At 52.1% G+C, this 14,340-nt stretch overlaps 1 protein-coding gene across 1 annotated transcript in view; it reads left to right on the forward strand.

Moving 5' to 3' along the window:
* The first annotated feature begins 407 nt into the window (after positions 1–407).
* LOC136573127 (tyrosine-protein phosphatase non-receptor type 9-like) overlaps positions 408–14,340 on the forward strand; it is a 56,542-nt gene continuing 42,609 nt past the window's right edge. The window contains exon 1 of the mRNA XM_066574327.1: positions 408–645. Within this exon, the coding sequence (XP_066430424.1) occupies positions 610–645 (36 nt within the window). The 5' untranslated portion in view covers positions 408–609. The remainder of the gene's footprint in view (positions 646–14,340) is intronic.

The following is a 14,340-nucleotide window of genomic DNA, read 5'->3' on the forward strand; positions in this document are numbered from 1 at the left end:
CGCCCCACAGCTTCACCCTCCTGCCCCCCCCTCCGCCTTACAGCTTCACCCTACTACCACCCCCCTTCCTCCCACCAGCTTCACCCTGCTACCCCCCTCCTCCTCCCAACAGCTTCACCCTGCTGCCCCCCTCTCCCTCAGCTTCACCCTGCTACCACCCCCTTCCTCCCCACAGCTTCACCCTGCTACCCCCCCCCCCCCTCCTTCTCCCAACAGCTTCACTCTGCTACCCCCTCCTTCTCCCCACAGCTTCACCCTGCTACCCCCCTCCTTCTCCCCACAGCTTCTCCCTGCTGCCGCCTCCTCCCCTCAGTAACCAAACTCTGCATTCAATCAAACTCTTCCCAAATCAAAGATGGCCGCCCAGGCTCCTCCCTTGCTCCAGGGGCAGCTCCATCCCTACTTCGTCACGGCCTCGCCTCTCTCCTGGCCCAAAGGGAGGAGGAGAGGCCGGGACGCTCGGTGGCCGCTGTGACGTCGGTGCAGGCAGCTCGGTGTGTTGCTGTGCAGGGCCGGAGAGACGCATCCTCTGCCCGGGCCGGGTCTGCAGCGTGCTCGGAGCCACGGGAGGTGCCCGGATGTGCCGGAGAACCGGAGCCGCGAAGCAACATGGCGGAGAAGCAGCTAACGGGCCAAGAGGAGCGGGTGAGCACCCCGTGCAGTGATCTGTGTGACCCGCGAGCAGCGGCGCCCCTCCAGGCTGCAGCCTCCTCTCTCCAGCTGCTGGCTGCGCTGGACGACCCCTCCCTGGAGGTGGCTGGGGGGGGATGGATGCTTCATCCGTGCTGCGGGGTCCGGTGCATCGCCACCATCCCTCGCTGATGGGGAAACTGCGACTTAACCGTATAATTACCAGCATTATTATCTCACGGCGCCTGTTATAATATCCGTAGGGATGGTGGCACCGCTGTGACAATGTACCTCCAGGAAACCCTCCGTCGGGGTGGGAAGGAGCGCCGTGTCGGGGCCTCCGCCACTTTAACCAACGCAGAGAGGTGTACGCTTTTTTTTTTTTCCCCTGTAAATTGGCGCATTCCTGCCCTGCGTTGTTAAAGATGCCCTACGTTCAAAAAAAAGTGGCAGTGAAGACTGTTGGGTACAGCCCGGTGGTCTCGGGACGGGCACCTGTTAGCTGGGACACTTATCAATATTTAGAAAACTGCCCCGAAGTCTAATGCATGTCCTCGGCCGGGCTCGTGGCGCCCTCGTTGGCCGGGCTCGTGGCGCCCTCGTTGGCCGGGCTCGTGGCGCCCTCGTTGGCCGGGCTCGTGGCGCCCTCGTTGGCCGGGCTCGTGGCGCCCTCGTTGGCCGGGCTCGTGGCGCCCTCGTTGGCCGGGCTCGTGGCGCCCTCGTTGGCCGGGCTCGTGGCGCCCTCGTTGGCCGGGCTCGTGGCGCCCTCGTTGGCCGGGCTCGTGGCGCCCTCGTTGGCCGGGCGGCCGGGCTCGTGGCGCCCTCGTTGGCCGGGCGGCCGGCTCGTGGCGCCCTTGCACTTAGGATCATTCACATTCGCTTTCCATTGAGGATCACCGTTCTTGCGCTGCGGAAATCTGGATTCGGAATCCGCGCCGTTGGTGTGAGCCGGCCTCAGGGGGCGCTCACACTGCTGAGCGCAATAAGGGTCCAAGAAACTCCCACCGATATTGCGCTTGTGAAATCTCTTTTCTGGATGTGAGCGTGAAGCGGGCGCACTGCGTCGCATGAGATACGTTTTTTCTTCAAAGCTTTCCTAGGCGATTTCCTGTGACACTTGCGCACAGCGAGGCGCCGAAACGGAAAAATTGCCGCGAGAATAAAATTGCTTGTGAATGAACGCCATAAAATCAAAGTGTTATAAATACGCGTGCGTTCTGTCCGTATCGCTGTCAGATGGAACTCGTGCTTGAAACTCGCCCTTGTCAGCATACCCTTAGGGCATCCTCACACGTCGCGGAAGCGCCGGGTAGTTACAGTATAGCGGGAAATCCACCGCGGTTTTTTCTTCCTCTACGGGAACAGGATTTGCTTTAATAGTTAACATTTCCGTTGCGAAAAATCTACTTTTTTGCGATGTGTGAAGTCACCCTTAGGCCCCATGTCCACGGGCGGGGCGGGTTACAGACACCCCCCCCCCCCCCCCCATAGACTATGATGATTTGCCTATAACCCCCGGGTGTCGGACAGACCCCCACAGACTATGATGATTGGCTCTAACCCCCGGGTGTCGGACAGACCCCCACAGACTATGATGATTGGCTCTAACCCCCGGGTGTCGGACAGACCCCCACAGACTATGATGATTGGCTCTAACCCCCGGGTGTCGGACAGACCCCCATAGACTATGATGATTGGCTCTAACCCCCGGGTGTCGGACAGACCCCCATAGACGATGATGATTGGCTGTAACCCCCGGGTGTCGGACAGACCCCCACAGACTATGATGATTGGCTATAACCCCCAGGTGTCGGACAGACCCCCCCACAGACTATGATGATTGGCTATAACCCCCGGGTGTCGGACAGACCCCCATAGACTATGATGATTGGCTCTAACCCCCGGGTGTCGGACAGACCCCCCATAGACTATGATGATTGGCTCTAACCCCCGGGTGTCGGACAGACCCCCACAGACTATGATGATTGCCTATAACCCCCGGGTGTCGGACAGACCCCCACAGACTATGATGATTGCCTATAACTAGAGATGAGTGAACGTGCTTGTCCACGCCCCTTTTTCGCCCGAATACCGCGATTTTCGAGTACTTCCGTACTCGGGCGAAAAAATTCTGGGGTCGCCGTGGCGGCGCGGGGGGTTGCAGCGGGGAGTGGGGGGGAGAGAGAGAGGGCTCCCCCCTGTTCCCCGCTGCTACCCACCACGCCGCCACGCCTCTCCCCGCCCCCCGGCACACCCGAGTACTTTTCACCCGAGTAGTGAAGTACTCGAAAATCGCGGTATTCGGGCGAAAAAGGGGCGTGGCCGAGCACGTTCGCTCATCTCTACCTATAACCCCCGGGTGTCGGACAGACCCCCACAGACTATGATGATTGGCTCTAACACCCGGGTGTCGGACAGACCCCCATAGACTATGATGATTGGCTCTAACCCCTGGGTGTCGGACAGACCCCCATAGACTATGATGATTGGCTCTAACCCCCGGGTGTCGGACAGACCCCCATAGACTATGATGATTGGCTCTAACCCCTGGGTGTCGGACAGACCCCCATAGACTATGATGATTGGCTCTAACCCCCGGGTGTCGGACAGACCCCCATAGACTATGATGATTGGCTCTAACCCCTGGGTGTCGGACAGACCCCCATAGACTATGATGATTGGCTCTAACCCCCGGGTGTCGGACAGACCCCCACAGACTGATGATTGCCTATAACCCCCGGGTGTCGGACAGACCTCCACAGACTATGATGATTGCCTATAACCCCCGGGTGTCGGACAGACCCCCACAGACTATGATGATTGCCTATAACCCCCGGGTGTCGGACAGACCCCCACAGACTATGATGATTGCCTATAACCCCCGGGTGTCGGACAGACCCCCATAGACTATATGATGATTGCCTATAACCCCCGGGTGTCGGACAGACCCCCATAGACTATGATGATTGCCTATACCCCCAGGTGTCGTACAGACCCCCACAGACTATGATGATTGGCTCTAACCCCCGGGTGTTGGACAGACCCCCATAGACTATGATGATTGGCTCTAACCCCTGGGTGTCGGACAGACCCCCCCATAGACTATGATGATTGCCTATAACCCCCGGGTGTCGGACAGACCCGCATAGACTATGATGATTGCCTATAACCCCCGGGTGTCGGACAGACCCCCACAGACTATGATGATTGCCTATAACCCCCGGGTGTCGGACAGACCCCCACAGACTATGATGATTGCCTATAACCCCCGGGTGTCGGACAGACCCCCCATAGACTATGATGATTGCCTATAACCCCCGGGTGTCGGACAGACCCCCCCATAGACTATGATGATTGTCTATAACCCCCGGGTGTCGGACAGACCCCCCCATAGACTATGATGATTGTCTATAACCCCCGGGTGTCGGACAGACCCCCCATAGACTATGATGATTGCCTATAACCCCCGGGTGTCGGACAGACCCCCCATAGACTATGATGATTGCCTATAACCCCCGGGTGTCGGACAGACCCCCATAGACTATGATGATTGCCTATACCCCCGGGTGTCGTACAGACCCCCACAGACTATGATGATTGGCTCTAACCCCCGGGTGTTGGACAGACCCCCATAGACTATGATGATTGGCTCTAACCCCTGGGTGTTGGACAGACCCCCATAGACTATGATGATTGCCTATGACCCCCGGGTGTCGGACAGACCTCCACAGACTATGATGATTGGCTATAACCCCCGTGCCGGGGAGCAGAATTTCAGCTGCGGGTGTACCGCGGATACGGACGGCTTTTAGGCCTCATGTCCACGGGGAAAATAATAATTAAAATCCGCAGCGGATCACCCGCGCGCGGATCCGCGCCCCATAGGAATGCATTGACCACCCGCGGGTAGCTAAATACCCGCGGATGGTCAATAAATGTGAATTAGAAAAATCATGGAGCATGAAAAAAAATGGACATGCTCCATTTAGGTGCGGATCACGCTCCGGATGGCCCCATTGATCTCTATGGGGTGCGGGAAATCCGCTGCGGGTGTTAAATGCCATTTATTTGGGTGCGTGAAATCTGCATGCGGATTACAAGTTTGGCTTCTTTTTCAGTGGCCTTGCATTTTTTTTCACGCGCAGATGCAAAAATGCCATCCGCGTGCATACACGCGTGAAAAAAAACGCATCCGCGTGTCATCCGCATGCAATAAAATACTATTTTAAGCTCATCCGCACTGCATCCGCGGCCCAAATCCGCGTTACAAATCCGGAGCAGATTTGATTTTCCCCGTGGACATGAGGCCTTATAGGCTTCTACGGAAGCCTGGGGGAGCCGTCCGTGCGGGAAACCCGCAGAAAATGCAGCATGCTGCAGGTCATTTCCCGCAGTGTGATCCGCGCGGCAGGGAAAAAGGACACCCACAGGTATTTACTTACCTTCGGGTGTCCAATGTATCCCTATGGCCGCATGGATTTTTTAATTATAATTGTCCAGTGGGCATGAGGCCTAAAGGTTTAATTATGATCTCCTGCATATTACATAGATCTGATACCAGAACTAAGCTTATTACATGAAGACCATATCAGAAGCCAGTTAGTGCACAGATACGGCTGCTGACATTTCCCTCATATACTATACACACATTTATTAGACACACCTGTGATCTGCGATAGTGTCTAATCTGAAGTAGTCTGGGATACACCCCCTGACTCCAGTTAAAGGAGATGTCCCGAGGCAGCAAGTGGGTCTATACACTTCTGTATGGCCATAATAATGCACTTTGTAATATACATTGTGCATTAATTATGAGCCATACAGAAGTTATAAAAAGTTTTTTACTTACCTGCTCCGTTGCTAGCGTCCTCGTTCCCATGGAGCCGACTAATTTTTGGCCTCCGATGGCCAAATTAGCCGCGCTTACGCAGTCCGGGTCTTCAGCAGTCTTCTATGGAGCCGCTCGTGCCAGAGAGCGGCTCCGTGTAGCTCCGCCCCGTCACGTGCCGATTCCAGCCAATCAGGAGGCTGGAATCGGCAGTGGACCGCACAGAAGAGCTGCGGTCCACGGAGGCAGAGGATCCCGGCGGCCATCTTCAGAAGGTGAGTATGAAGACGCCGGACCGCCGGGATTCAGGTAAGCGCTGTGCGGGTGGTTTTTTTAACCCCTGCATCGGGGTTGTCTCGCGCCGAACGGGGGGGGGGTTTAAAAAAAAAAAAAACCCCGTTTCGGCGCGGGACATCTCCTTTAACCAATAATGAGTCAAGGGGTGTGTCCCAGACTACCTCAGATTGTGCATTGTAACTTAACTATTATTACAGACCACAGCTCTATCCTAATAGTTGAGCTAAAAATCAGCCGAAAAACAAGACCTGAGCGGATATAAATCCAGGTATTCCTTCCCTGTTTGTACGGATTTGTGTAACAATTTTGAGCTGCTGACAAGAGTTTCCCTTTAATATGGCTCCCCCCTAACACCCCCAAAACTGAATGCGGACCTCTGCCTTAGGCCGCCTGCACACGGGGGGAAATCCCGCAGCGGGATTTCCGCCGCTCAAAGCCTGCATAGGAGTGCATTACAATACGCACTCCTATGTAGACGGCCGCGGTTTGGCCGCACGAAATGTCGCGCGGCAAACAAACCGCGGCATGTCCTATTTTTGTGCGGGGCTCGCAGAGCCTCGCACAGATCGTCACTCACCCGGCCGCCGGCTCCGGTCTGCGCATGCGCCGGCTGCCGGGTAGCCGGCACATGAAAGAGCCGGGGCCGCCGGGCGCGGGTGAGTACGCGCTCGTCTCTGCAGGCGCTCGGGTCGGGTCCCGCGGCGAGAATTCTCACCGCTGGATCCGACCCGCTCGTCTGCAGGCGGCCTTACATTATAAGAAAAACTGCAACCACAGCCGTGGTTAGTAAAGAACAGGCACGGTGTATCACTGCTTCAGACGTCCCCTTCCAGCATCTAATAATACAATATCTCATGATATGCCTGATGACTCTGGGGGAAGAGGGGGTAAGCCGTTGCCTCCTCTCTCTGACTTGTGGTTACAGTTCTCAGTATTGTTCTTTAGGCCGGCTTCACACGGGCGTGACGGGCTCCGCAGCGGAATATTCCGCAGTGAAGCCCGTCACGGCGCCCCCCAGAGACCCCATACTTACCAACGGAAGATAGCGTGAAGACGCTTCCCCGCCCACCGCCGTCACGTGACGCGGCGGCGGTAGGCGGGAAAGCGTTTTCACGCTATCTTCCGCTGTGTTACAGCGGGAGATAGCATGAACGGACGGCTTCCATTGACTGCAATGGAAGACGTCAGCGCGTACACCCGCGGCAAATAGAGCATGCTGCGGGTGAGGACGGGAGATTTCACGGTGCGGAATTCCGCGGTGGAATTCCGCATCGTGAGCATTGTGCTATTAGGTTCAATAGAACCTAATAGCAGGGGGCAACGCAGCGGATTTTTGCCGCGAATTTACGCGGCGTAAATCCGTTCGTGGGAAGGAGGCCTAAATCTAATTCTGGTGACATCAGTAATCTGCACTCACCACCTCTTCTGAATGACGTGCTATTTACAGGTAATGAATATTAAATAATGATTAGTGCATCTAAAAACATCAGTAAATTTCCCTTGTTAATAGGAAACCATCACCATTGGTGCGGACCGGTCCGCTGCGGATCTGCAGCAAAAAAGCGCTTTGACAGCTTGATTTTGATGCAAATTCCCTGTATAAAATCTGCTGTGGATTTTGGTGCAGGTCGAAACCCAAATCCTCTGTGGGAATGTACCCCTATGCTTGAGGAGGAGGGCTGCTACCATAGTCATGTGAAGAAAATCAAGTAGAATATGCAAGCAGAGAGTAACCTATTAGAAAATGATTGTAACAGAATACTGTTAGGTCCCATAAACTGTCCTGGCTGGAGGCAATACAGTATAGTGACGCACATGCTAAAGTCAGCAGTTTACGTCACAGCTGCTGATTGACAGGTATGCTATGATGTGCCTCATACACAGAATAGATCCTGCTCCTCTCTGTGTCATACAGAGGAGAAGCAGCAGCATAGAGGACATTATACAGCAGTACTGAGCAGTGTAGATGTGAATTCAGCACTGGGGTGAGACAGAAATCTTACTGGTACCTTCAGCAGCAGTGTCTCTGCCTCTCTATGATGTGTCTCATACGCAGAAGAATAGTTCCTGCTCCTCTCTCAGTCATACAGAGGAGAAGCAGCATCATGGAGGACATTATACAGCAGTATTGAGCAGTGTGGATGTGAATTCAGCACTGGGGGTGAGACAGAAATCTTACTGGTACCTTCAGCAGCAGTGTCTCTGCCTCTCTCTGTCATACAGAGGAGAATCAGCAGCATGAAGGACATTATACAGCAGTACTGAGCAGTGTAGATGTGAATTCAGCACTGGGGTGAGACAGAAATCTTACTGGTACATTCAGCAGCAGTGTCTCTGCCTCTCTATGATGTGTCTCATACGCAGAAGAATAGTTCCTGCTCCTCTCTCAGTCATACAGAGGAGAAGCAGCATCATGGAGGACATTATACAGCAGTATTGAGCAGTGTAGATGTGAATTCAGCACTGGGGTGAGACAGAAATCTTACTGGTACCTTCAGCAGCAGTGTCTCTGCCTCTCTCTGTCATACAGAGGAGAATCAGCAGCATGAAGGACATTATACAGCAGTACTGAGCAGTGTAGATGTGAATTCAGCACTGGGGTGAGACAGAAATCTTACTGGTACCTTCAGCAGCAGTGTCTCTGCCTCTCTATGATGTCTCATATGCAGAAGAATAGATCCTGCTCCTCTCTCTGTTATACAGAGGAGAAACAGCAGCAGCATAGAGGACATTATACAGCAGTACTGAGCAGTGTAGATGTGAATTCAGCACTGAGGTGAGACAGAAAACTTACTGGTACCTTCTCTCCGCAACTGCCCTCTCACCACCTCATAGACTTACACGGGTAGCATGTAAACTGATCCCTCAGTGATCTGTCTAAAATAAATTTTACCAGTATGTCATGGTGAGTGATTAGTTCAGAACAAGTAACTCAAAAGGTGGAAACGTACTTTTTTTTTTTTTTCTTTCTCAATAAGATATGACAGTTTATTTGCTTGTACTGTTGATTTATTCAGTTTGTTGAGACTGGAGCTTTTTAGTAGCGGTGTGCGCTCGGCCGTGTGCATCACGTGTAGCCGCGATAAAAGCACTTGAAGCATTCAGAAATATGTCGTGTATATGAACATTTCTCAAACTGATGAGGACAGACCTATGAGGGCGGCCGCTTGTGGTCGCCATCAGTGGACTCTGCAGTTCCAGGAAAAAATACTTCCCCTTTCATTTTGAATTTTTTTATTTTTTTTTTGCTTTTATCGTCGGAGCTTTGTGAATTCCTTATTTTCGTTCTGCTTAATAGTAGCAACACATCGCTGCATTAATTGTCTTGTCTCTTTTGGACTGAATGGTTCTCCTGAACGCGGAGGGTTACTAAAGGTGCGTCTAGACCACATGTGTCAAACACAAGGCCCGCGGGCCGAATCCGGCCCGCTGCCTCATGTTATGTGGCCCGCGGCATGCCGACGGCCGCTCACCACTGTAGTGATTACCAGCTGGGGTGCCGCAGCTCCCCACTTGTAATCACACTGACAGCGCTGATCCCTTCTCCCCTGAGTCCCCTGCTCTTCAGTTCCGCAGGAGAGGACTCAGGGAGGAAGCGTGCTGTGCTGCACACTGTGCACCCGGGCGCATAGGAACTTTTTCCACAAGACTTTTGCACTATTGAGCAATTCCAGCAACGTGATTGGTTGGCTGATTCACAGTGATTGGTTGTCTGGGTTGGCTGATTCACAGTGATTGGTTGTTTAGCTTTGCTGATTCACCAAGCAACCAATCAGGTTGCTGGAATTGCTCAATAGTGCAGAAGTCTTGTGGAAAAAGATAATATGCCACCCGGGCTCAGCACGATCCGAGGAGGAGCAGCGCTGACAGCAAGGAGGAGGTAAGCATATGGCTGGGGAAGGGGGAAGTCAATATTGCTGCTGGGGGGTGGGGAGTTAATATTGTTGTTGCTGGGAGGAGGTTAATATTGCTGATTGCTGCCGGGGGTGAGAGGGTTAATATTGCTGCGGGGGTGGGGTGGTAATATTGCTGGTGGGGGTTAATATTGCTGCTGGGTGGGTGGGGGTTAATACTGTTGCTGGGAGGGGGTTAATATTGCTGCGGGGGGAAGGGGTTAATGCTGGTGGGGGTTAATATTGTTGGGTGGGGGGGTTATATTGCTGCTGGGAGGAGGTTAATATTACTGTGGGGGTCGCTATTACTACTGGGGCCACTGTGGGGTACCCTGTTACTACTGGGGCCACTGTGGGGTACCCTGTTACTACTGGGGCCACTGTGGGGTACCCTGTTACTACTGGGGCCACTGTGGGGTACCCTGTTACTACTGGGGCCACTGTGGGGTACCCTGTTACTACTGGGGCCACTGTGGGGTACCCTGTTACTACTGGGGCCACTGTGGGGTACCCTGTTAATACTGGGGCCACTGTGGGGTACCCTGTTAATACTGGGGCCACTGTGGGGGTCAATATTTTTACTGGGGCCACTATGAGAGTCACTATGACTACTGTGACCACTATAGGGGTCACTATTTTCACTGGGGCCACTATAGGGGTCACTATGACTACTGCGACCACTATAGGGGTCACTATGACTACTGCGACCACTATAGGGGTCACTTATCACTGCCACCACTATAGGGGTCACTTATCACTGCCACCACTATAGGGGTCACTTATCACTGCCACCACTATAGGGGTCACTATGACTACTGCGACCACTATAAGGGTCACTATGACTACTGCGACCACTATAGGGGTCACTTATCACTGCGACCACTATAGGGGTCACTATGACTACTGCGACCACTATAGGGGTCACTATGACTACTGCGACCACTATAGGGGTCACTATGACTACTGCGACCACTATAGGGGTCACTATGACTACTGCGACCACTATAGGGGTCACTATTAGGGTTCGTTCACACGGACGTAATTGCATTTCGGTCGCACAAATGCGCTACGTATTTGCGCAATAGAAAATCGCTTATACCTACGTATTTGGGCGTGCAGAAAAGAACCCAGACGGGCCCACTGAGATGGTGCGCTAATATGCAGTGAATACATCGGTTTCCTGCGCGGCCCATTCACTTCAGTGGCCTATTGCGGAGCATAGTACGCAACAAAATAGGTCCTGCTGTGTGACAATATACATCATGTGAATGAAATCACTGAAACCAATGGCTTCTATTCACTGCATATTATGTACACAAATACGCTTGTGTGAGCGAGCCCTTACTGTGCTGTCTTACAATCGGCCCTTTGAAGGTCACCATAAGCCCGATGTGGCCCTCGGTGAAAATGAGTTTGACACCCCTGGTCTAGACGGAACGTATGTAACGATCCAAAAATAGTTCAAACGGACAAAAGTGAAGAATAATCGTGAGCCAACAACCGGACGAGAATCGTGCGCTTCTCATTCATTTAGTTTAAGCCAGCGCAAAAATCGACCACTTATTGACTTCTCATTGCGTGAAACGCTAAACGAGAAGTTCATGACTTCGCTCGGGCATCCGAACGATGATTTTTAGTTGAGTTTAAAATCCATCATTTGGCCGGATGGCAGGGACCGCATGCTGTGTTACTCCATGGTAGAGCGGATAACATTGTATCCAGCTGCCGTCCCGTGGCAGAACAAAGGGGCTGCATGCAGATAACAGACCACCTGCTGTTATCTGCATACAGGGAAGGGAGGCTCCTTTACATGCAAATGAAGCAAATAAGCTGCTAATGGGGATTAGCGCCTGTTAGCAGCTTATGCAAAATGATCGCTCAAACTGTCATTCTCCTTATCTTTTGAACGAATTTTGAGAGATCATCTTTGTGTATAAATGGGGCTTAAGACATGGCTTGCTTTCTGATTTAGACATTTCCTTAATGAGGAACTTGATTCTTGTACTGGAACTAAATGTAGCCACTTTTGTTCTGTAGTTTAATTCTTACTTTGTGAACTTTCAGTATAGCGCCAGATGCTGCTGACTGCATTATTTTTCAAATGCCCTATTGGGGTACCGAGGGGGAGGGGGGCTCTAGACTCTCCCCTCATTAGCATTTCGGGTATATTCAGCTCTTCAGCCCCTGAATGGGTTTGTCCATCTCTCATTGATTCCCCCATGTAGAATGTGGCTCCTTGGCTAGGTTAAGGCGGCGCTCATGCAGAGTGGCAACTGGTACAACGCTCGGAAATGCTCTTCAATGTAAGGCCGGCTTCACACAGGCAAAAAAATCGCGTGAGATGTGTGAGTTGCCAGACGCACAAATATGAACCCCATTCTTTTGAATGGGCTCATATACACGAGCAATGTTTGCAATGGGGCCGGCAGCAGCATTGTGAGGTCTCCCATGAAAACAATGGGAGTAACTCTGCCGCAGCTGACGGACGGAGAATTGCTTCTTTCCCAAAATGATGCAAGGCTGTTTTGACATGAAAACTCCTCGAATCATCAGTGAATTCACATGGTGGGGAGCGCGGTATGGGGGTGGGATTCACAGCCCTATAGCGCTCGCACCAGTGTGAGGTTAGCCTTATAGATACACAGGAGAAATGATACAATGGATAAAGTCTGTGGCATGATGGGGTACTGCAAGGAACTAAAGTGTTCCTGAAATGGCTAATTCTAGCTATTTCAGGTGACTATCATTTGGGAAGGGGGGGGACTGCAGACTGATCTACCATGCTGGGAATCTGAGGTTTGTGGTGTGATTGGCAAAACTCAGCTGCTGGTTATCCATCCTGTGGGTCCAGTTTGGTGGGGTGTTACTTTTTGTCCCGTGTTGGGAAGTTTACTCCGGTGTGGTGGGGTGTTACTTTTTGTCCTGTGTCGGGTAGTTTACTCTGCTGTGGTGGGGTGTTACTTTTGGCCCGTGTTGGGCAGTTTACTCTGGTGTGGTGGGGTGTTACTTTTTGTCCCGTGTTGGGTAGTTTACTCCGCTGTGGTGGGGTGTTACTTTTTGTCCCGTGTTGGGTAGTTTACTCGGGCGGGGTGGGGTGTTACTTTTTGTCCCATGTTGGGTAGTTTTCTTGGGCATGGTGGGGTGTTACTTTTTGTCCCGTATTTGGTAGTTTACTCCGCTGTGGTGGGGTGTTACTTTTTGTCCCGTCTTGGGTAGCTTACTCCGCTGTGGTGGCGTGTTACTTTTTGTCCCGTGTCGGATAGTTTGCTCCGATGTGGTGGCGTGTTACTTTTTGTCCCGTGTCGGGCAGTTTGCTCTGCTGTGGTGGGGTGTTACTTTTTGTCCCGTGTCGGGTAGTTTGCTCCGCTGTGGTGGCGTGTTACTCTTTGTCCCATCTTGGGTAGTTTACTCCGCTGTGATGGGGTGTTACTTTTTGTCCCATGTCGGGTAGTTTGCTCCGCTGTGGTGGGGTGTTACTCTTTGTCCCGTCTTGGGTAGTTTACTCCGCTGTGGTGGGGTGTTACTTTTTGTCCCGTGTCGGATAGTTTGCTCCGCTGTGTCCCGTCTTGGGTAGTTACTCCGCTGTGGTGGGATGTTACTTTTTGTCCCGTGTCGGGTAGTTTGCTCCGCTGTGGTGGGGTGTTACTTTTTGTCCCGTGTCGGGTAGTTTGCTCCGCTGTGGTGGGGTGTTACTTTTTGTCCCGTGTCGGGTAGTTTGCTCCGCTGTGGTGGGGTGTTACTTTTTGTCCCGTGTCGGGCAATTTGCTCCGATGTGGTGGCGTGTTACTTTTTGTCCCGTATCGGGTAGTTTGCTCTGCTGTGGTGGGGTGTTACTTTTTGTCCCGTGTCGGGCAGTTTGCTCCGATGTGGTGGCGTGTTACTTTTTGTCCCGTGTCGGGTAGTTTGCTCCGCTGTGGTGATGGCTGGATCATTGGCATGAAAATAATCCTGCTAAATTGATGATTTGTGTATTGGCAGCCCTAGAGACCACTACAGAAAACCAGATTCCACGTCCCTATCAAATCCATTGTCTCATAACTAAAGGGCCATTTAAATGTGAAGATTATCGCGCAAAATTTGTTAAAACGAACGAAAATGCAAGATAATTGTTACATCTAAGTGCAAAAACATTGTAAACTATTTGTGTTACTTTTTGTAATCACAGACTGCATAAAAAATCACCGCTGACTTCTCGCGGGGTGTAAACGCTTCCCATAGAATGTGACGCACTGAGCAAGAAAAACGCAGCGATCTGCCTATCTAAACGCTCTAGATGACCGCAAATGACCTTAGCACTGACAGACCCGTGTAAATGAAGCAGTAGAAAAAGTAGATTTCTACGAATGGAGATCTTTGATCTACCTCTTGGGGACGTTCACACAGAGTGATGATCGTAAAAAAAAAAAAAAAATGTTGGATTGTGCAAACGTGGCCAACGATTGAACAGCGGCCGATAATTGAATGACATTATTGATTGGTTCATTGATCGCCGGCTTTGATTGGCTGAGGCGGTGCTCCTGAACCAATCAGAGCAGTCGCTTGCTGGAGGCGGGGTATTCAAGCCACGTCACAAGCAAGAGATGCTCTGTCAACATTGAGGACTGCATGGAAGCCTGCCGGAGCACCATGGCCCGGCAAGAGGCAACCAGATGGTGCCTGCTAGGTGAGTATAAGTCGCACCCTGAAAATAAG

Source organism: Eleutherodactylus coqui, chromosome 7 (genome assembly GCF_035609145.1).
Source record: "Eleutherodactylus coqui strain aEleCoq1 chromosome 7, aEleCoq1.hap1, whole genome shotgun sequence".
In the NCBI taxonomy this organism is placed as follows: Eukaryota; Metazoa; Chordata; class Amphibia; order Anura; family Eleutherodactylidae; genus Eleutherodactylus; species Eleutherodactylus coqui.